A 25,394-nucleotide genomic window follows, 5' to 3' on the forward strand; every position below is an offset into this window, starting at 1 on the left:
GGTCCACGATATCGTATATCCCCCATATAACTGCACCCCCCGATATTCGGTATTTTGATGATGTTAGCCATACTTTTCAATGGAATTGTCTTAAAATCCCCACAAGTATGGGGGATATAACGGTACCCCCCGATATTCGGTATTTTTATGATTTTACTCACATTTTTCATCGGAATTGTCTGAAAATCCACACAAGGAGTTCCTTTCGGGTACTTTATACCGCGGCAGAGAATTATCTATATAGGTCCACGATATCGTATAGCTCCCATATAACGATACCCCGCGATATTCGGTATTTTGAAAATCCGCACAAGGAGTTCCTTGTGAGTACTTTACACGCAGATTGTCTTTATAGGTCCACAATATCGTATCGGCACCTTCCTATATTAGATATTTTTAAGATTTTAAAAGAATGTTTAATGGATTTTATTTTGTTGAAAATTTTCTAATTCGTTCCAAATGGTGGAGGGTATTCGAAGTTCGGCCCGGCCGAACTTACTGCTTTTTTACTTGTTTTTTTTTTTTTTGAAAATTCGAATTCGGTCGAACTTACAGCTTTATTACTTGTTTATTATTTATTTTTTTTTTTCTAAAAAAATCCCATGCCTTAAGATAAGTTATCACATAGTCAGCTTGGCTAACTTTTTATTATAATTTTTTCCTATAACTAAATTTCTTTACAAATACGAACTTAGCAGAATAATTATTAAAACTAAAATCGGAAATATTATATAGATTTCAGTACGCGGATGACAGGTTGAGATCAAATTGGTAATATCATCGTCTTCGTGTTCGATGCCATCGCGTGTGGGTACTTCGACGACAACAATTTCATGCGATAGGAAACGTATGGGAAAACTGCAACTGGTGGCATTGATGCAGGCCTGAGAATCACTCAGATTGGAATAGAGAAATGTGGGCTTGTAAATATCGAAAATGGCATGAATGTCGTTGCGAACCAAATCGTTGTCACTGTAGAAAATGTAATAATAATAACCATCCGCATCGATTTCATGGATCGACAGCATGCGATGTGACCCATTCTCCAGGAAGTGAGGATTTGTACACTCGGCAATGGGCGGGAAATCACCAAAGGACAGTTTATTTGTTTTGAAACATTCCAGCAGGCCAGTCTCAAAACTCGACACCGAATTGGATTCATCGGTTTGGGTGAAATTCATGGCATTACCGCCATGCGTATACTTCCGATCGTAGATTTGATCACGCTTGTGGCGCCGATTTTTGTATAATTTATTATAGAGTTGTTGTTTTTGGGTTTCTTTTTCCCGGTCTGATTCTGGGCTATGATCGGGAGAACTTTGCCGTGCTCTTTTTGGGGGCTTGTCACCCCTGGATTTTTGTTTTGAGAATTTGGGTGAGCCATTTTTCAGTTTCTTCCTAGGAATCCTAGTGGGAGCTGGTGTTGGTTTTGCCGTGGTTTTCCAGCTATCCATGTCCGCATCATAATCATAGTCCTCAAATAGATTTTCCCCTCCCCTATTTTCCAATTCCATTTGTTTCTCTGAAATTGGCTCGTATGGGGCACTGCCATTTAAATCTGTGGGGGATTCCTGCACGGCAATTTCTTTCATATCCTCAAAGAACACCCTTACTTGCTCATGATCCTGAGGATAATTGGCTCCATACTTATTTCGATTGTGATCGAGCAGACCACAGGTATCCAACTCTCTCGCACCCTTGACAACCAACATTCGAGCCCCCTCATAGCGAGAACAAAACTTGAGCAACACTCTCGCACCTTTCAACAAATAAAATCCCCAATATTCGAAAGTATCATCCGGCAGGGTCATGGATTTTTTTAGTCGAATATGCTTGTGATTTGTTGATATTTCCGGTTTGCTACGCAGCTGGAAGGCATTGAATTGGGTGGCCATTTTCAGGGAATGCTGTTTGCAAAATATCGATGAGATTCCATCACGTATTTCAATAATATCCGATTCGGCCACCGGATATGTGACGTCGGCAAAGACACGTCTCTTCAGATGCAGGGGTATCATGATCAAGGTGAACGGCACAATTACAATGAGTATGAAAAATACCAGAACTCTTTTGAAGCCATTTAATTTTCGGTTTTCTAGAGAAAAGTAAAATATTTTTTTTTTATTTTTTTTTTTTTTCTGAAATAAAAAAAAAATCCCAAAAATTGTTTATTTGTTTAAAACTCACCATCAAACCGATAAACTGTTGTTGTTGTGTTTTTCTCACTGACAAACCCCTGTTTCTCCATTGTTTTCATTGTTTGTTTGGTTGGCATTTTGAAAAAAAGTTAAAAAAACAAAACTAAGTTCGGGAGTCAGCTAGCGATCTTCGCCAATCCAGCACTGTATATCAAATGAATCTCAATTCATGTTTTTTTTTTTTTTTGGGTAGTGGCATTCGAAAGAAAATTTCTTCTCATTGTAAACACTGCCAACCCACCCCCAAATAAGGTTTATCTCGAAAATAACAAATTTCATATCAGTTGGCTGGCAGCCTATCAAAAGAAATAAACAACAAATTTAAGTTTTATACATTCATAGATACATGTGTACATATATGTATGTCCCTGCATATTTGTAATTGTGTTGTACGTACATACCCCTCTGGTAGCGGTCCCATTCGAAAAGTGCGTGATTGTGGCGCTGAACTGTTATTTATGTTTTCGTTCCCACAATGATTTGTTTACAGCTCCACTGTTGTGTGAATTGTGTGAAAGTACCAGAAGAAATATTTATTTGCTTAGCTTAAGACCCCTACTAATCTTCAAGACATTACCGTGTGTCACAAATTCATATTTATCACCGAAAAATTATATTTACGTTGGGTCTCACAAACTAGAAGAACAGGTGAAATGTTTCCGAATTTAAAATATGAAATTTCATTTCCTAACACCAAAACATGTCGTTTCGTGTGCAATATCTCGGAAAAATTGTTGTAATATATATTTGAAGCTCCTGATCGGCACTACCGTCTGGGACAGAAAATTACATAAGCAGATCCAGGTCTTCGTACAGTCCTCATATTACTGTACGTAAATTCATATATTAGTCATTTTGATGATTTTGCCACATTATTCATCGGAATCGTTTCAAATTTCGTATTTGAAGTTCCTAAAGTCTATGACAGAAAATTGTTCATACAGGTCCACGTCTTTGTATAGCTCCCATATAATGGTAACTCCCTATATTCGGAATTTTGATGATTTTAGCGTCATTTTTTTCACCAGAAATATTTCAAATATCGTATTTGAAGTTCGTACTAGGTACTACCGTCTGTGACAGAAAATTGCATATGCAGGTCGAAGTTTTCGTAAGGCCCCTTGATGATTTCAGCATTATTCACAAATTTTTCGTATTTGAATATAGTAATAGCCTATGACACAAATTGCATATACAGCCCACGTCGTAGTATAGGTCCCAAGTGGTAAGGGTATTGTGTCTTTGTGCATTTGTTTGTAACATGGAGAAGGAAGCGAGACAGACTCATGGTTACTTTTGAGGATCTTTATAAAATCACTTTCTGAGTCGACTTATACATATCAGTCTATCTATCCGCCCGTCCGTCTGTTTATGTACAGGGTGAGATGAAAAAACTTGAACCAATTTCAGACTGCTGTCATTTCTTAGTCACTCGTCCGACAGCTGTTAAGTTTATTCCAGTGACATATCATTATATTGTTTACAAGTGTACAAAAGCATTTTGGTGAGAATTTTCCATAATGGAATTCAAGCGTGATAGTGTGACTTCTTTATGTCAGTCCGTCCGTCCGCCTATCCATGTATTTTTGTGAACAAATGCAGGACGCGTTTATAATCGAATTGAGATGAATTTTTCCGACTAATATTTGTTTGGAAGGTTTGTTGAGAATCGGTTCAAATTTAGATATAGTCTGAATGATCTGAATTTGGCACATCCGACCGAATTCAGTCTAGCAGCAAGTGCAATAAATTTGAAGGAAATCAGTTCAGATGAAGCTATAGCTCCCATATATACAGGGTGAGATAAAAAACTGCAATGAATGAAAGCAAAGCATGTCGGAAATAGAATAAGTTTAGATTTGTTCAATTTGGTCACCTTTGGCACGAATTGTGGCCTTCAAGCGGCCAATGAAACCGTAACACGCTGACCGAATGCTGTTCTGCTGTATTTTAGCCCATTCCCGGCGAAGCGCTTGCTTGAGTTGATTGACACTTTGGTATTTTTTAGTGCCAACCTTACATTCCAAAATAATCCAGACACAATAGTCCAAAGGATTGGTATCCGGAGGTTTTGGTGGCCATTGTGCGCTGGAAAAGAAGCGAGGAACCTCATTTTGTAGCAATTCTTGGGTGGCGCGTGTTGAGTGCGATGGTGCTGAGTCCTGTTGGAATGTCCATGGTCTGCGGCCAAAATGTTTGCATTCCCAAGGCTTTAATAAACCCTCCAGAATATTTTCGCGATAAAATTCGGCATTTATTCTGATGCCACGGATACGAGCGGAGAACGACCATCGGCTGCTATGGCGGCCCACACCATCACCAAGGCCGGCGCTTGAGTTCTGGTGGCCAACCGAAGGTGCACATTTTCAGCTGACCTCTTTGGCAAGTTAACTCGATCATTTTGTTTGTTTACAAACTGCTGGACATCGGAGAAAACCAAATTCGGCAGTTCAGCATTTTCAGCCAAGCGAAGCAACTCGTTTGCTCTTTTGAGTCTATTTTCTTTCTATTGCGGTGTAAGTTCTTGCACTTTTTGAAATTTTAATGGCTTCACACCGAGCTCATTTTTCAATATATGCCGAATAGGATATTGCGATATGTTCAGCTTACAAGCCATTTTTCGGCCACTGCGACGCGGGTTTCGATCAAGTCGCATCTTTACTTTTCGAACCATTTCTGCTAATGTTAGTGTTTTCTTCCGTCCACTTTCTTGACGTCGGGCTACGCTTCCAGTGTCACGGTAATGAGCGATGGTACGAGACACAATAGATTTATTTACATTTAAATACTGGAGTGCTCTAAAGATATCCACTTGTGGTTTTCCAGCCGAATATAAAGAAATCACACTATCACATTTGAATTCCATTACGAGTGACTTTTTTTCTGGAAAATTCCCACCAAAATGCTTTTGTACGCTTGTAACGAAATGTCACTGGAATAATTTTAACCGCCGTCGGAAGAGTGGCTCAGAAGTGACAGCAGTTTAAAATTGGTTGCAGTTTTTTTATCTCACCCTGTATGTTTCATCTGATTTGGTATTTAAGTCACTCACATGCGTAAGGTGCACTCCACAACAATAATATTTGATACCGGACATCAGGTACAGCTCGAAAATACCTCTGCCAAATTTTATCGATACGGATTCAGATTTTTATATAACTTCGATTTACATCTTAATCCGATTTTACGGTTATTGTCCAAATTGATAAATTTGTTTATATTCAACTGAATTTTTTTCATGTGGTGAAACTCCGTATCTATTGGTCCAATATTTTTTTAGTTACTAAAGGTTCAAAAACTTCCGTCAAATTTGTTGCAAATCGATTCAGAGTTGGATATAGTTTCCAAATTGTGACTACTATAAAGCCATGATACTTATTGAAATAAGGTTCATAGTTGGTATGATCTACTTCACTTATATTCCCAATAAAATCTTTTCTTTTCCTTAGTGGTTATGATTTAATTTTTTTCAAAGATTGCAAATTCCTTCGTCCAAATCGTAGGGGGTATTCAAAATTCGGCCCTTCCTTACTTACTGTTTTCCCCTTGTTTTTTGATATTATCATCCATATGGCTATATAGTGTTCATATCATTTGATATTGTTAAAGCGTGCCTCATCGAAATAACGGTCTTAGACCCTAGGTCTGTGTGGACAAAATCTGTTTCAAGACATTTTGAGTCGATATATTACTGTTCGTTCGTCTGTTTGGCTGTAGCCCAAAATAACTCTCGAACGGAGATTTGGTTCAAACTTGGTATATCATGATTTAATTGTCAAACTTTCTTGTGCCTCACTCACAAAGGGTCAAAATGTTAAAAAATATCAACGCTTATAAAATCTACAATCAGAGTCCAATTTTATTGAGATTTCGCACATCCCAATAGTTCAAAAACCTGTAGGTCTAGTTGGAATGGAATTTATCGGAACACTTCTATTGGTAACTCCCTCACAACTGGTCAAAATTTTGAATAATGCTAACTCCCATAAAAATTGGAATAAACATCCGCTTCAAATTTCAAACACGTCAATATTTTTATTTACTCCAGATCTGGTGTGCAGATGATATATATATATGTATGCTTTCCTAAGAACTTCATAAATAAGTAAGCAAAGGTTAAAGTCGTGCGGGACCGACCATGTGATACCCAACAACACTATAATATTTTGGAAAACGGCCCAAGGTCCAAATAAACTTTGGTCGATTTTTTTATAATAATGCCGTACAGTCCCGCAAAAATGTTTGATCGTTGCCATTGGTCATACAGTTAGGCCTTCTTTCGTTTTGGCCACACAAAGGTTGTGGTCCATTTTACCCCCTAAATATTATCCGACAGAAATCCACAATGACCTGTTCTAAATAAACCTCATGCACAATTCCGTGTGGATTGGTCTTTATTTGTGTAAAGCGACTTAGTGAAAAAATAAAATCAGAAAAATGTATATAATTGCAAACATTTTCAAATACAGTATATTCCATCTTGGTCTTTAACCAACACCCATCAAAAAAATCCATGAGTATCGAACGATAATTGCGCCCTGTATATAAAAATTATCTCACTGGGACTAAATATATTCGCTGTTTATTGGATATTTGGAAATTGGTTCACAAAAGTTATGGTTCAAAGTGGTAGGCCTCTGTTCTGTCTAAAACTCTTATCCTATGAAGAATTCCGCGTGAATTGGTCTATAATTTTGACCTGTATAGCAACTACAAAATAAGGACATTCTTCTGATTTTGGTCCCATTCTACCACTAAATATTTAACGATCATCTCCAAAAACAAAAGGTTTTCCGACGCTAATCCAAAACACCATGCAAAATATGTTGAGGATCGGGCCTTAATTGTAACCTGTACAGATGGACATGGACGGACACATATAGCTAGATCGACTAAGGCCTGCGAGATAGGAGAATGCATATATAACATTGTAGGTCTTGGACCAATATTTCGAGATGCAACAAACTATTTGGGCCAATCAAACCTTTAACACCGCCAACACAAAGTGGTGTAGGGTATAGATATGTGAAGACGTCCAGTTCGGAAACGTTAAATCTGAAAGAAGTTTTAAAACGGTGATGTAATTTTAGAAGGTTTTCTTGAAGGTATTGACATTACAATACGAAACATTTTACAGTAGTGGGGAAGGTGGATTTTTTAAGTATAGGAATAAGCGGCTATAATTATAAAATCTAGACAGAAAATTATAGTTTTTCCTAGAAATATGCAATTGATATATACAGTTTGGAATATCAACAGCTGTTCTCAGATAATCACTTCTTTGGTACATTAATCTGGAAGTCTGTTAGTAGTTGGTTAGTAAATAAATCATTAAAAATAGTAATAATAAGGTAAATATGATATAAACTTGTCATAAATCAACATTGACCTGGTATCAAAAGAAGTTACTGTTTAACGACTTCCCCCTCCTGAATAATGTTGGGAATTACTGTTTCAAGCAATTGCACCTGTTTTGACAAGTTTGGGAACCTCAAAATTTCGTAGTAATTCTCAAGATAAGATTATGTTATTAAAACAAAGTGTTTTTGTCGTTCGTCTCTTATCTCCTCAACGATGAAACGACATTTCACACGTGTTTGTCTAGCAAATCGAAAATAAAAAAGTATTTATTGGATGTCAAGCCAAATTTAGCCATAACGTGATATTTTTGATTTATCAATCTAATTAGGTGGACATTTTTGGAAAGAAAACAAAATAATTCGAGTAGAATGCAAATTATAATTAGACTGTTTATTAGCAACTAGAAACAAATAAAAATTTACGACATTTAATATTTGTGTTAGACATTGTGACACCATATCAAGCCATATCAGAAGAACACATATGTATATACCTAAATGTATACTGGAATATAATACTAGATTTTTTTTTAAACAAATTTAGGTTCAGACGAACCTAACTCATTAAGAAACAAGAAATTAAACAGGTAAAAAAGCTGTAAGATCGGCCAGGCCGAGCTTTGAATACCCTCCACCATTTGGAACGAATTTGGCAATTCTCAAAAAGAATAAAATTCGTTAAAAATTCTGTTAAAATATTAAAAATACAGAATGCAGATGTTATATTAGGGTCTACACGACGACATGGACCTGCATAGGTAACTTTTGTCATAAGCCATTACAATATTCAAATGCGAAACTTAAAAATAAATCGGTGAATAATGTAGCTAAAATTATCAAAATATCGAATATCGGGAGGTACCGTTATATGGGGACTATAAGAAGACGAGGACCTTCACAGACAATTTTCTGTCTTAGGCTGTAGCATTCATTGCGAACTTCAGATACCAAAATTGAAATAATTCCGGTGAGTAATGTCGCTAAAATCATCAAAATACCGAATATCAGGAGGTACCCTTATATGGGGGCTATACAAAGACGTGGACCTGCACAGACAGTTTTCTGTCTTAGGCTGAAGTGTATATTACGAATTTTAAATACCAAAATTTGAAACAATTCTGGTGAATAATGTCGCTAAAATCATCAAAATACCGAATATCGGGAGGTACCGTTTTATGGGGGCTATACCAAAACGTGAACCTACTTCATGCTATTCGTGCAGAAGGGATAACAACGGAGACCCTAATATCATGTTTCAAGATTTCAGTTCTTTTATTTCCCCCATTGCCAAAATTTAGTACCATTTAGTACAATTATAGTACACATATCAAAAACCAGCTCCTTCTCTCAACCAAGGTACCAACAGTGACATCCATATCAAATTTCGGGATTCCAGATCTATCGCTTCACTCAATACCAAATTTGCAATTATAGTACAAACTTCCAAAACCAGCTACCTCATCTCAATCCCAGATAGCAGCAGATAACTTAATATGTGTCTATTCATCAAATGCCCAATTTAGTACTTTTCGTTCCATTATAGTACATATTTTCAAAAACACCTCCATATATCAATTCCTGATAACAACAAAGGCTTCAACTTCATTATTGAAGATACCAGCCCATCCCTTCACCCATTATCAAATTTTGTACTATTTAGTACTTTTCGTACAAATATTGGGCGCATTTCCAAACACCTCCATATCTTAACCACATACACCAAGAGTGACATTTTTATTAAAATTCAAGATTTCACCTCTATTTCTTCACCCAACACCAAATTTTCTACAATTTCGTACTTTTCGTACAATTATAGTACACATTTTCAAAAACAGCTCCATATATCAATTCCTGATAACAACAGAGGCCTCAATGTCATAATTGAAGATACTAGCCCATCCCTTCACCCAATACCAAGTTTGGTACTTTTTGTACAAATATTGGACGCGTGTCCAAACCACCTAGAGTGACATGTTTAAATAAATTTCGGAATTTCAGTTCTATTCCTTCACCTAATACCAAATTTAGTACCTTTTCGGACTTCTCGTACAATTATAGTACACATTTTAAAAAACAAATATATATCTCAATTCCATATACCAACAGGGACCACAATCTCAAATTTGAAGATTCCAGCCTTATCCCTTCACCCAATACCTAATTTAGTACCATTTAGTACTTTTCGTACACATAAAGGACGCTTCTCCAAACCACCGCTAAATCCCAAAAACAGGGATGTTCTGTATGTATCTAAGTATCAAATTTCAGAATGTTACCTCTATCTCTTCACCCAAAATCAAACACAGTATAATTCAGTACTTTTCGTACAATTATGGTACACATTTCCAAAACTAACTCCACATATCCACAACTAACCCTATATATACATATGAACAGCGACCTAACTTCCAAATTTCAGAGTTCCAGATCTATTGGTCCATTACAATTCCAATTTGTATCAAATTAAGTACCATTTAGTACATATAAGTACATAATTCCATAACAACCTGCATTATACACTCAATAGAAATCTTTTTTTTCCAATTTCCGGATTCCAGTCCTATCGTTCGTCCAAAAAAACATTTGTTTCAAATTTAGTAATATCAATACCAAATTTCAGCATTCCTGCTCTTTCAATCCAAATTGTACCAAATGTAGTACATTTTAGTACACATAAGCACAAACTACCAAAACTAGCTCCATACCCCAGTTCTAGACTCCGACTATAATCTTTCTGCCAAATTTTAGAATACCACCTCTATTGTTTCGCCCAAATTCAAATTGTACACATAAGTACGAATTTCCAAAACTACCTAGGACCTTTAGTCCTAGAATGTAATAGCAATCTTATTCTTAAATTACATAATTTTTTCAATTTCCTATCGTTTTACCCAAATCGAAATTGTACCAAAATTTAGTATCATTTATTACTTTTCGCGCACATAAGTAAAAATTTAGAGAACTTCCTCCATATCAGCCTGTAATGTTCCTCCGTTTCTCCAAATTCAAATGGTCCTTCTTCTACTTCTACTACTACTTACTACTTCTAAAGTCGACTCTACTCCTTAATCTTGATTCTAATTCCCAATTTTAAGTTGTAAGCTCTAACCTTTCACATGATACGAAATGTTACCAAATGTAGTACATTTTAGTACATTTCGTACACTTATAGTGTGAATTTCCAAAAACCCTTCGGTACATCTATCATATACTGCATCAGTGACCCTCATTTCAAATTTAAAAGTTCTAGATCTACTGCTCCACAAATACAAAGGGTACCCTATTAAGTACCTTTAAATACTTTTCGTATCATTGTAGTACTATTTTCCAAAAACCCCTTCGAACCTCACCTCCGATTGAGATGAAATTTCACAAATAATATTTATTTGGCCCAAGGACGAGCCCTATTAAAAGTGGTGAGAATCGGTTCAAATTTAGATATATCCGGTTAATTGTGCACCAAATGACCAATATAATTCCAAATTTCCGTAATTTTGGCACATGCGACCGAATTTAGTCTGGAAGAAAGTAAATCGAAAATCAGTTTAGATATAGCTATAGCTCCCGTATATATAATTCATCCGATATGGTGTTTAAGTCCCTCGCATTCGTAATATGCACACACACAAAAATAATAATTGCTACCAGATATCAGATACAGCCCAGAAATACCTCTGTCAAATTTTATTAAGATTATCCAATTTTAGGTTTTTGTGCCCCAAATGGACTGAATTTTGGCAATTCCGACTGAATTAATCCTAAAAATAAATACTTCAAATTTGCTGGAAACCGGTTCAAATATAGCTATAGCCCCCATATATATGTTTTATACGATTTGGAGTTTTAAGTACCTCACATGCGTTATATGGTCTCAACAATGTTATTTGATACTAGAGGTACAAAAGCCTCCGTCAAATTTGTTGAAAATCGATTCAGAGTTAGATATAGGTCACAAATTGTGACTATTCTAAAGCTATGATAGGCATTCAAATAATGTTCATAGTTAGTATGATCTACCTCACATTAAATTCAAATATTAATTTTTATACCCTCCACCATACATAGTATACCCTCCATATATTAGGTTCGTCATTCCGTTTGTAACTCATCGAAATAATCATTTTAGACCCAACAAAGTATATATATTCTTGATCGACGTAAAATTCTAAGACGATTTAGCCCTGTCCGTCCGTCTGTCCGTCTGTTGTAATCACGCTACAGTCTAAACGAATTAAGATAGGAAGCTAAAATTTTGCACAGATCTCTCTTTTGTCTGCAGGCAGGCCAAGTTCGAAGATAGGCTATATCGGTCCACGATATCGTATAGCCCCCATATAACGGTACCCCCCGATATTCGGTATTTTGATGATTTTACCCACATTTTTAACGGAATGGTCTGAAGATCCACACAAGGTGTTCCTTGTGGGTACTTCATACCTCGGAAAAGAATTATCTATTTAGGTCGACGATATCGTACAGCCCCCGTATAACGGTACCCCCCGATATTCTGTATTTTGATTATTTTAGTCACATTTTTTAATGGAATGGTCTGAAAATTCACACAAGGAGTTCCTTGTGAGTACTTTATACATCGGCAGAGAATTATCTCTATAGGTCCACGATATCGAATAGCCCCCATACAACGGTACCCCAGATATTCGGTATTTTGATGATTTTAGCTATATTTTCCAATGGTATTGTATGAAAATTCACACAAGGAGTTCTTTGTGAGCACTTTACCCCCAGACATAGATTTGTCTATATTTGTCTATATATTTGTCCACAATATCGTATATCCCCCCATATATCGGCATCTTCCGATATTACGTATTTTAAAGATTTTAACAAAATTTTCAATAGATTTTATTTTTTTGAAAATTTCTAATTCGTTCCAAATGGTGGAGGGTATTCAAAGTTCGGTCCGACCGAACTTACCGTTTGAAACTCCTCGAAATACTCATGTCAGACCCAAGAAAGTATATATTCTTGATCAGCGTAAAATTCTAAGTCGATTTAGCGATGTCCGTCTGTTTGTCTGTCCGTCTATTGTAATCACGCTATCTTTCGAACGAATTGAGATAGAAGGCTAAAATTTTGCACATATGTTTATTTTGCCAGTAGACAGGTTAAGTTCGTAAATGGGCCATGTAGGTCTACGTTTTCATATAGCCCCATATAACGGTACCTCCCGATATTCGGTATTTTGATGATTTTAGCGACATTATTCACCGTAATTGTTTCAAATTAGGTATTTAGAGTTCGTAATGTCTGTGACAGAAAATTGTCTATGGTCTTCGTATGGGGCCCATATATCAGTACCTTCCTATATTCGGTATTTTGACGATTTTAGATACAATACCCACCGAAATTGTTTTAGATGTCGTATTTGAAGTTTGTAATGGATGCTGCAGCCTGTGACAGAAAATTGTCTATGCCGGTCTAGGTCTTCGCACAGCTCCGATATAACGGTACCTCCCTATATACGATATTATGATGATTTTAGCTACATTATTCACCGCTTATTTCAAGTTTCGAATTTGAATATGGTAATGGCTCATGACAAAAAAGGCAGAAACTTACTTCGCAAAGGTCAGTTTTTGCACAGGATTTGGAATATTACCCCAATCATAATCCCTACATTTTATAAATTTGTAAAACCATATATTTTTCCATAATTAGTTTCTTGACCAATTTTTGTAATGCCCTCACCCAATTCCTTCTGTTGACTCAAACAATGTTTTCTTGTTTCCGTAATTTCACCAATCTTCCCACAATGGTAAAAATTAAAAGCTCTTATGTTTTCATACGCAGCCTTAATCCCACATGGTTCCACACCTATTGTGGTTGCGGGGATTTAGGCAACACAAATGAACTTGTGCATGCATAATGCCATCATGGCAATTATGGCCAAACTGGCAGTAGTAGACAGGCAATCACACACACAAGGCAATCACACACACAAGCTCTCTGGGAAAGTATCTTCCTTTTACTGTGAACACACACTCTGGGAGTCACCACATTACTTCACAGTTTAGGTTACTGTAAAAATGATCCAAAGATTTTTTAGGAATATCTTCTCTGGACGAGATATGTTTGTTGTTGGCAAAGCTTTGCCTGAATCCATAAACGGGGATTGCTGTGTAGTAGCAGCTGTCACATGAGCACCAGCATTGTTGTTGTGCCCCCACCATTTAGGTGCCTGTTAAACTTTTTTAAACAGCTCATTGTGTATTTGGTCAAAGCCAACCCATATGTTGTCTGCGGCAATTGCACTTAAGTTAATCCCCCGAGTGGTAGAATGTTGCGGGCATTTCGTGTTGTGGCATAAAACAGTAACTGGAGCATTGGTGTAAGCTTAAACCCAAATTGTAATTGTCCCAAAACGTTCATTGGCTTCATCCATTGCCAGGCACTTATTATGTTTTTGATTCGTTTCCAAAGGCAATGGCGGGATAATTGCATTTGCATACAAACTAACTGCATCATTGAGATTGTCTTTCATTATGTAGCAGGAAATGGAATTGTAATTTTAGGGGGTAGGCAGCTCTAATCAAAGAGAGCCAATGGCGAAATGCTGCTATTTTATTGGATGGAAATGTTGCTATGGTTCCTTTGTTTAAATGGACAATTTCAATTTGAAGTTCTGAGAATATTTGGAGAACATTTTTGCCTCATATCAGTAATTTCGGAATTAGTGCCTAGTTTTCGAAAACTATACACATCTCAATATTTCTGCTCATTAAGAACTTTTGTTCATTATACCGTACAGGAACGCACATTACGCTACCTCTTTATACACTACACTACATAGTGGTGAGGGTGTTATGTCTTTGTGCACTTGTTTGTAACATGGAGAAGGAAGCGCGACAGACCCACAGTTACTTTTGGGGATCTTCATAGAATCACTTTCTGAGTCCATTTATGCATGTCAGTCTGTCCGCCCGTCCATGTATTCCTGTGAACAAACTACAGGTCGCATGTATTATACGATTGATATAAAATCTTGCAAATAATATTTGTTTGGCCCAAGGCTGAACCCTATTGAAATTGGTTATAATCGGGTCAGATTTAGAAATAGCTCCCATATATCTTCAACCTACTTCAGATGTAGCTATAGCTCCCATATTCCTCCACATTCATAATATACAGGGTAAGATAAAAAATGCAACAAAGTCAAACGCCATTTTTACTATTTTTTTAAATTTTATTGAATGAAAGCAGAAAATGTCGGAAATAGCATCGACTTTTAGAATAAGTTTAGATTTGTTCGAATTGGTCACCTTTGGCACGAATTATGGCCTTCAAACGGTCACTGAAACCGTCACACGCTGCCCGAATGTTGCTCTGCGGCATTTTGGCCCATTCCCTGCGAAGGGCTTGCTTGAGGTAATCGACACTTTGGTATTTTTTAGTGCCAACCTTGCTTTCCAAAATACTCCAGACACAATAGTCCAACAGATTGGTAGATTTTGATGGCCATTGAGCGCTGGAAATGAAGCGAGGAACCTCATTTTGTAACCATTCTTGGGTAGCGCTTGCTGGGTCCTGTTGGAATGTCCACGTCTGCGCACAAAATGTTTGCGTGCCCAAGGCTTTAATACACCCTCCAGAATATTTTCGCGATAATATTCGGCTTTTATTCTGATGCCACAATCAATTAATACGAGCGGAGAGCGACCATCGGCTGTTATGGCGGTTCATACCATCACCATGACCGGCGCTTGAGTTCTGCTGGCCAACCGAAGGTGCACATTTTCAACTGACCTCTTTGGCAAGTAAACACGATCAATTTGTTTGTTTACAAATTGCTGGACAACGAATGTTTTCTCATCGGAGAAAACCAAATTCGGCAGGTCCCCACTTTCGGCCAGGCGTAGCAACTCTTTAGTTCTTTTGAGTATATTATATTTCTGTTGCGGTGTATGTTCTCTTGTTGAGATTTCAATGACTTTACCCCGAGTTCATTTTTCAATATTTGCCGAATGGAATATTGCGATATTTTCAGCTCACAAGCCATTTTCCGGCCACTGCGACACAGATTTCGATCAAGTCATTTCTTTACTTTTTGAACCATTTCTGGTGATGTTGCTGTTTTCTTCCGTCCACATCCTTGACGTCGGCCTACGCTACCAGTATTACGGTAACGAGCGATGGTACGAGACACAAAAGATTTATTCACATTGAAATGCTGGAGTGCTCTAACGATAGCCACTTGTGGTTTTCCAGCCAAATATAAAGAAATCACACTATCGCGCTGGAATTCCATCACGAATAACTTTTTTTCCGGATAATTTTGTACGTTTGTAAAGAATATAATGAGCTGCCACTGGAGTAATGTTGACAGCTGTCAGACGAGTGGCTTAGAAATGACAGCAGTTTGAAATTGGTTGCAGTTTTTTCATCTCACCCTGTTTTTTTTTTTCTGGTGAAACCCTATTGAAATTGTTGATAATCGGATCAGACTTAGTTATAGCTCCTACATATCTTCCACCGATTTCGAGTTAATTGTGCTCCAAACTGCCAATATCAGACCAAAAGTTCGACCGAATTCAGTGTAGAAGTAAGTACATCAAATTCGGAGAACATCGCTTCAGATATAGCTATATAGGTTTCATCCGATTTCGTGCTTAAGCCCCCCCCCCTGCGTAATATGCACTCCATATATAGGTCTCATCCGATTTCGTGTTTAAGTCCCCTCTATTCGTAATATACACACCACAAGAATCACGTTTGGTATCAGATACCAGATACAGCCCGGAAATACCTCTGCCAAATTTTATCACAATCGGTTCAGATATGGATATAACTTCCATATCTTCCATATCCTCAACCAAATTCGGATTAATTGTGCACCAAATGACCAATATCAGTCCAAATGAAATGTATTGTGGAACATCCTACCGAATTCAGTCTAGACGTAAGTACGCAAAATTTGCTGAAAATCGGTTCAGATATAGCTATAGCTGCCATACATATGTTTTATCCGATTTGGTGTTTAAGTCACTCACATTCGTAATATGCATTCGACAACAATGATCTTTGGTACCAGATATCTTATAGAGCTTGGTAATACCTCTGCCAAATCGGCGTAGATTTGGATATGGCTTCCATATATATCCTTAATCCGATTTCAGGTTTATTGTGCCATTATTTGTCTAATATCAGTCCAAATGGAGTGTAATGGGACGTAAGTTTCAATTTTGTGGAACTTGGCTTCGATACATATTTTTTTTTTTAAGATAATCCTTCTCGAAGTGATATCATACAAAATCGACTCAGAATTGGATATGCCTCCCATATATTGGTTCCCTCTGGAACCAAATTATAACTGCTCTAAGGCCAAACAAAGGTTGATAGAAATTATTAGCTACTAATACCTTATCTACTAATACCTAAATAAATTTCTTGTTATAGGAGCTCTACTAGATATGCATAGTGGTCTAGGGTATCATACAGTCGAGTCACCCGACTTTTCATATTTTCTTAGTGATGTATTTTATCCAACTCATTCCAGAATATTTTTGTCCACAGCACATGGAATTAGGCGATATTCTTAAAAAGTCATAGCCACAACCAGATCAACACTACAAATATATTAAAATACTGCAAAAACAAGAATAGATACCTTTAACTTAAAGTCTTTTTATCCAACCACCCCAAACATTTGCTGAGATATTAATCTATTACACGTAACACACGATTCCCATCAACATGTACAACTAAGTGCCTCAGATTTGCTTAACATAAATTCTTATTTAACATCTCAATAGGTAGCAGACATCTACCAGACAGATGTATGTATTTCCATTCGTCAGACTTATTTGACATTGACGAATTTTATTTTTCATTTTAAAATTGATTCAATTTGAACGCCAATGTGTTAAGGTACATATGTTTCGATTATCAAACCGATATCATACACTGCGGGATATCGAATTATTTGGAATTCCATAATTGGACATGTCAATCAGACATTTACATTAAATCTAGACATTATTGTTCGGTAGGTGGTAACTGAGCTTAAAGCTATGAAAATGTTTAGAAAATTTAATGTGTAAAAATAAAACAATATTAAAAAAAAACACAATTAAAAAAGCAGTAAGTTCGGCCGGGCCGAACTTTGAATACTCTCCACCGTTTGGAAAGAACTAGAAAATCTTAAAAAAAATAAAATCCATTACAAATTCTTTTAAAATCTTTAAAATACATAACATCGGAAGGTGCCTACATATGGGGGATATACGATATTGTGGACCTATATAGACAAACCTATGTCTTGGGTAAAGCACTCACAAAGAACTCCTAGTGTAGAATTTTAGACAATTCCGTTGAAAAATGTGGTAAATTCATCAAAATACCGAATATCGTGGGGAACTGTTATATAGGGGCTATAAGATATCGTGGACCTATATGGATAATTATCTTTCAGGGGATAAATTACACACAAAAAACTCCTTGTGTGGAATTTCAGACAATTCTATTGAAAAATGTGGCTGAAATCATCAAAATACCGAATATTGGGGGTACCGTTATAATCCCCCATATAAAGATACCCCCGATATTGGGAGGGTATTGTGGTCCTATATAGATAATTCCCTTTCAGGGGGTAAAGTGCTCACAAAGAACTCTTTGTGTAGAATTTAAGACAATTCCGTTGAAAATGTGGCAAAAATCATCAAAATACCGAATATCGGGGGTACCGTTATATGGGGGCTATACGATATCGTGGACCGATATAGCCCATCTTCGAACGTGACCTGTCTGCAGACAAAAGAGAGATCTGTGCAAAATTTTAGCTTTCTATCTTAATTCGTTTCGACTGTATCGTGATTACAACAGACGGACAGACGGACGGACAGGGCTAAATCGTTTTAGAATTTTATGCTGATGAAGAATATACATACTTTGTTGGGTCTAAAATGATTATTACAAACGGAATGACGAACTTAATATATCCTCCATACTATATATGGTGGAGGGTATAAAAAACGTAAGGAAAGGTCAAAAGTCGGGCAGGGCCTACTATATGATACCGAACACCACGGGGCAAAAAAATGTTGGGGATTTATGTAAGATAAATCATACCAACTACGAACGTTATTTTAATGCGCTCCATATAAAGATACCCCCGATGGCTTGAGAGAATTGACAATTTGGGAAATATATCCAACTCTGAATAGATTTTCAACAAATTTGTATCTCTAGTACCAAATAACAATAACATTGTATGTATAGTGCATGATATGACTTCGATAAGAATTTTATTAAAAAATATTTATTGCAGCAAAAGATAGACCGGACTGAGTCTCACCAAATGGAAAAATTAGGTTGAATATGAATATGAAAAATCTATTACATTTGGGCTGACATGTATGGTGGACAAAAACCGTAAACCGATCTCGACAAAATTTGGCAGTGGTATTTTCTAGCTGTATCTTATGTCCGGTATCAAATACCATTGTTGTGGAGTGCATATACATCATTTGATGGAAATGAACATCAAATTTTAGACACTTATTTCTGCATATTACGAAATGTGGGGGACTGAAAACTCCAAAACGGATGAAACATATATATGGAAGCTATAGCTATATCTGAATCGATTTTTACCAAATTTGATGTATTCGGTTCAAGAATACAGTCGTAATTGCCAAGATTCAGTTGATTTGGGCTGATATTAGGCATTTGGTGCACAATAAACCTGATATCAAATAAAGATATATATAGGAGCTATATCCAAATCTGATCCGATCCCGATAAAATTTGACAGAGTTAGTTTTTGTTATTAGTTTTAGTTATTATTCTTGTGGAGTGTATATTACGCATGTGAGCGACGTAAAAGCCCAAATCGGATTTTATATATATATATATATGGGAGCTTCACCAAATTTGACGTACTTGCCTCTAGACTGAATTCGGTTATGGAATGTTATTGATCAATTGAATTGAAGAATGTTATGGGAGCTATACCTAAATTTGAACCTAATCTCACCAATTTTAATAGGGTTTCGTGCTTGGGCAAAACAAATCGACGGACCTTTGGGCCCATTCCAATCGACGAGGCTTGTCCGCAGCCAACATTCTTTGCGTCAATTGAATTTTGTACGGGAACAAATGCAAATCCATGCGAATAATCCGTTGTAAATTGGACCGAGCCATGCCTAACTGCTGAGAACGGCGTTTTTGGGATGTTCTTGGGGACCTCTCAACACTAGCTCGTACGGCAGCGATATTCTCGGCCGATCGCCTTGGTCGACTTTTATATGGCCTCTTCGGATTAGAAAGAGCCTTACCAGTCGAAAATTTTTCGTATAAACGCTTAATAGTGTTCTTAGAAGGCGCACTTCTCACATTTTTATACCCTACACCACATAGTGGTAAGGGTATTATGTCTTTGTGCATTTGTTTGTAACATAGAGAAGGAAACGAGATAGACCCATAGTTACTTTTGAGAACCTTCATAGAATCACTTTCTGAGTCGATTTATGCATGTCAGTCCGTCTGTCCGTCCGTCCGTCCGTCCGTCCGTCCGTCCGTCCGTCCGTCTGTCCATGTATTCTTGTGAACAAAATGCAGGTCGCATTTATTATCCGATTGAGATGAAATTTTGCAAACAATATTTTTTTGGCCCAAGGACGAACCCTATTGAAATTGGTGAGAATCGGATCAAATTTAGATATAGCTCCCATATATATCTTCATCCGATTTCGGGTTAAATGTGCACCAAATATCCACTATCAGTCCAAATTACCTGGCACACCCAACCGAGTTCGGCCTAGAAGCAAGTATATCAAATTTGGAGAAAATCGGTTCAGATATAGCTATAGCTCCCATATATATCTTTCATCCGATTTGATCTTTAAGTCCCTCACATTCCTACTATGCACTCCACAACCGTGATATTTGGTACCAGGTATTAGATGGAGCACAGAAATAGCTGTTTTAAATTTTATCGAAATCGGTTCAGATTTGGATATAGCTCCCATATATATCTTCATCCGATTTCGGCTTAATTGACCACCAAATGGCCAATATCAGCCCAAATGGCCCGAATTTTGGCTCATGTGACCGAGATTAGCCTGAAAGCAAATACAACAAATTTGGAGAAAATCGGTTCAGAAACATCTATAGCTCCCATATATATCTTCATCCGATTTCGGGTTAAATGTGCACCAAATGTCCACTATCAGTCCAAATTACCTGAATTTTGGCACACCCAACCGAGTTCGGCCTAGAAGCAAGTATATCAAATTTGGAGAAAATCGGTTCAGATATAGCTATAGCTCCCATATATATCTTTCATCCGATTTGGTGTTTAAGCCTCTCACATTCGTAATATGCACTCCACAAGAATGATATTTGGTACCAGATATAAGATACAGCCCAGAAATAGCTGTTTGTAATTTTATCGAAATCGGTTCAGATTTGGATATAGCTCCCATATATATCTTCATCCGATTTCGGGTTAATTGTGCACCAAATGGCCGATATAAGTCCAAATGGACTGAATTTTAGTACATCGGACCAAATTCAGCCTAGAAGCAAGTATATCAAATTTAGTGAAAATCGGTTCAGATATAGATATAGCAACCATATATATGTTTCATCCGATTTAGAGTTTTAGTCCCATACATTCGTAATATTCACTCCACAACCGTGATATTTGGTACCAGGTATTAGATGGAGCACAGGAATAGCTGTTTTAATGGGGTTTTATGGGGGCTATACGAAGTATGTGACTTTTTGTCATAGGCTTAAATACCCATTAAGATCTTCAAAAACGAAATTTGGGAGGTACCGTTATATGGGGCCTATACAAAAAGCAGGACCGACATGGTCCATTTAGGAACTTATCTTGCCTACAGGCAAAATACACATTTGTGCAATATTAGCCTTCTATACCAATTCATTCGAAAGACAGCGTGGTTACAATAGACGAACGGCTAAATCGACTTATGATTTTACGCGGATCCATAATATATTTACTTTGTTGGGTCTATCAAGATTATTTCGAGGAGTTAAAAACGGAATGAAAGAGTTATTATGGGCGTCATATAATGTCCTAACAAGAAGTGTTGAAACGAACCCAACATTTTCAACATTTTCGCTGACGAATTAGGGGGCACTTGCTAGTATGGGAGAGGGACGAGAGGGATGTACCACGAGTGTACCTGTATTGCTCATTTTGGAACTCCATCTAACGTTAATAAAAATATTAAAATAACTTGCCTAGATTGACTTTAATTTGCCAACATCAATTTCACCCAAGGCCACATGGGGTCTAAACCATTATTTGATGAGTAACATTTTGGCCGTATCAAATAATATATTCCTTATACCTTACAGTATACTAAATGTTAATCGCAGCGATTATCAACTGCCACTGACTATGTCATTATCAAATTTGCAAATTTTTGATTTGACAATTTGATAAATTGAAATTTCTTAGAATTTTATTGAAAGTAAAAATCCCCATTTCACCAGACCAGCTGTCGTACGACTAATCAGTAGCAAGGCTATTCGATTATATACCCCGTACTTGAATGGGTTTACTGTTTTCATAAATTGGTTCAGGTCGTAACTTTTTTGTTTCAGGGTGTTCTAATGATATATATATATATATATATATATATATATATATTTTTTTTTTTTTTTTTTTTTTTTTTTTTTTTGTTATACCCTACACCACATAGTGGTAAGGGTATTATGTCTTTGTGCATTTGTTTGTAACATAGAGAAGGAAACGAGATAGACCCATAGTTACTTTTGAGAACCTTCATAGAATCACTTTCTGAGTCGATTTATGCATGTCAGTCCGTCTGTCCGTCCGTCCGTCCGTCCGTCCGTCCGTCTGTCCATGTATTCTTGTGAACAAAATGCAGGTCGCATTTATTATCCGATTGAGATGAAATTTTGCAAACAATATTTTTTTGGCCCAAGGACGAACCCTATTGAAATTGGTGAGAATCGGATCAAATTTAGATATAGCTCCCATATATATCTTCATCCGATTTCGGGTTAATTGTGCACCAAATGGCCGATATAAGTCCAAATGGACTGAATTTTAGTACATCGGACCAAATTCAGCCTAGAAGCAAGTATATCAAATTTAGTGAAAATCGGTTCAGATATAGATATAGCAACCATATATATGTTTCATCCGATTTAGAGTTTTAGTCCCATACATTCGTAATATTCACTCCACAACCGTGATATTTGGTACCAGGTATTAGATGGAGCACAGGAATAGCTGTTTTAAATTTTATCGAAATCGGTTCAGATTTGGATATAGCTCTCATATATATCTTCATCCGATTTGGTCTTTAAGTCCCTCACATTCGTAATATGCACTCCACAGGAATGATATTTGGTACCAGATATCAGATAAAGCCCAAAAATAGTTGATTTTAATTTTATTAAAATCTGTTCCGATTTGGATATGCCTCCCATATATATCTTCATCCGATTTCGTGTTAATTGTGCATCAAATGGCCAATATCAGCTCAAATGGCATGAATTTTGGCAAATTCAACCGAAACCAGCCTATAAGCAAGTACACCAATTTTAGTAAAAATAGGTTCAGTTATAGCTATAGCTCCCATATATATTTTTTAAATTTCCATAGCAGCATTATACAATTCGACTGTTTTACTCTTCCGGGGAATAAGCCTTGGCGTGGCGGTGGAGCTGAGTTCCTTCATAACTGAGGGGAAACCAATTATTCCAATTTTCATTCCTTCAATTCCCAACTAATATTAGGAATTGTTTCAGACATCTGTACAGCCACATAGTGGTAACGATTTCAGGTCAATTGTGCACTAAATGGTCAATATCTGCCCAAATCACCTGAATTTTCGTACATAAGACTGAATTCAGTCTAGAAGCTAATAAGTCAAATTTGGAGAAACCCGGTTCAGAGATAGCTATAGTTCGTAAAATGCACGATAGAATTAGATAGATTTTGATTTTGTACCAAATATCTCATAGAGCTCTGAAATGCCCTGTATAAACCTTTTTACGAGAGCTCTACTAAATATGCATAGTGGTGTAGGGTATCATATAGTCGGCCCCGCCCGACTTTTGAGCTTTCTTTACTGGTTTAATGTTTTAAAAGCACGTTGAGTTTTCACAATTGACTTCTTCTGTTGAATGTAAATTTCAACTATTTCGCGTGGCGTGTATTGGTTCATGGTAAAAATCTGCTTGGACTGACGCTTCAAACGCGGTATGTCATTAAACGATGTGACATCTCTGTTAAAAGTTATGGCCAGATGGGTCCGTCGAATATGGGCAACCCTGCAGTTTGCAAAATTTTATCTCAATCGGATAATAAATGCAACCTGCATTTTACACAATACTTTTACGTTATAAAGGATTCAGAAAATCCAATCAGTTTAAATTATCAATTTCGTTCATATACCTAAAATAAATCTTCATAAAGAAAGAATAACCCGGAAAAAAGCTCTAACGTGATTATATCCTAGTAGGCCCTCCGCCTATATATTTATTATTATTTTATTATTTATTTTACATTGATTTTTCAGGTTGTTGGAGCCATGTTATTGAAATTTTATATCTTACAATTATCCTAGCACCTCTCTTCAAAATGCCTATCTTATCCCAAATATGCCCTTTAGTTCCCTTTAAATATCCAAAATGAAATGTCAATAGCGTCTCCTCATCGTTACAACGATCCCTATTAAATTCTGATTTACAAAATTGATTACCCACATATTTTTGGTGTTCTTGTTGCTGTTGTTGTTGTTTTTATTCGGTAAATAATCAAATGTTAAATGTTCTGTTTAACCGAAAATATATTAGGCCTGGTCGCTTTAAATGCCAATCTAACCCTCATCTTAAGTTTGAAATTTATTCTCCCTTTTGTTCTGTTTTTATTTTCTCTGATTTTTTGCCTGTAACAAATTCTTTTGTAAAATTCTTTGCTCGTGGTCCGTTGTTTTTATCATTAATCATGTTTAGCTCCTTTTCATGATGCGAGATAGTGTTGCTGTTGTTGTTGTCCGTGAAAACTTGGTTGGTTGTTACGACGGTCGGTTAGTTGTTTGTTTCGTTTGCAGAATGCGAAATTGTCCTATCAATCACGGTCGATTGTACGTGTCATGGGATGTGATTACAGGCAGCAACAACACCGACAGCGTCCAACATTTCCTCTCGATTGGGCCATGGCCATCGTCAGTCAATATTGTTATTTAAAAATCATTATGGACCGGCATTAGATATTTGACATTGAAATCAAATATAAATAACGCTGCAATGTTCTAGCCGACATGATATCGAATGTGTGCTAAAAATAAAGATGTTTATTTAATGATATCAATTGGATGAAAGAAATGGGCGTGTATGCGTTTCGAAATTTGCGTTAAGATATCTTAACTTTGGGGAACAAAGAGGCGATTAGGGTTTAGTTGATTTAAACAATTGGGCCAATTGGGTGTAAAATTTATGGCAAATTATTTAAAACTTTTTCAAAAATTATTGAAACATTTTCGAAAGTATCAGACGGCTTGACGACAAATATATGCCCTCAGCATGTGTTCGTCTAGCATTTAGGTCAATACACCACAATTAAAGATTTGGAAATATTTGCAGGGAATTTATAGGAAATTAAAAGTATTTATTTTAATATTTTCCATTTCCATTTTTTAACAAGTAACACAAGGATATATAAGAGACAACAAATTATAAATGTATTAATCTGACGACAGACATCTAACATTAGGGGATATCGTATATCCCCCATATAACGGAACCCCCCAATATTCGGTATTTTGATGATTTTAGCCACATGTTTCAATGGAATTGTGTGAAATTCCAC

At 36.6% G+C, this 25,394-nt stretch overlaps 1 protein-coding gene across 1 annotated transcript; it reads right to left on the reverse strand.

Annotated features, from left to right (window-relative positions):
* Positions 1-657: 657 nt before the first annotated feature.
* LOC101889298 (uncharacterized) lies at positions 658-2,315 on the reverse strand. Its single transcript, XM_005180081.3, has 2 exons — positions 2,188-2,315; positions 658-2,095 (listed from the first exon to the last, which is right to left on the reverse strand). The coding sequence occupies exons 1-2, from the start codon at positions 2,273-2,275 to the stop codon at positions 678-680; spliced, it is 1,506 nt and encodes a 501-aa protein (XP_005180138.2). The 5' UTR covers positions 2,276-2,315; the 3' UTR covers positions 658-677.
* Between the last annotated feature and the right edge of the window lie 23,079 nt (positions 2,316-25,394).

This window comes from Musca domestica, unplaced genomic scaffold (assembly GCF_030504385.1).
Source record: "Musca domestica strain aabys unplaced genomic scaffold, Musca_domestica.polishedcontigs.V.1.1 6, whole genome shotgun sequence".
NCBI lineage: Eukaryota > Metazoa > Arthropoda > Insecta > Diptera > Muscidae > Musca > Musca domestica.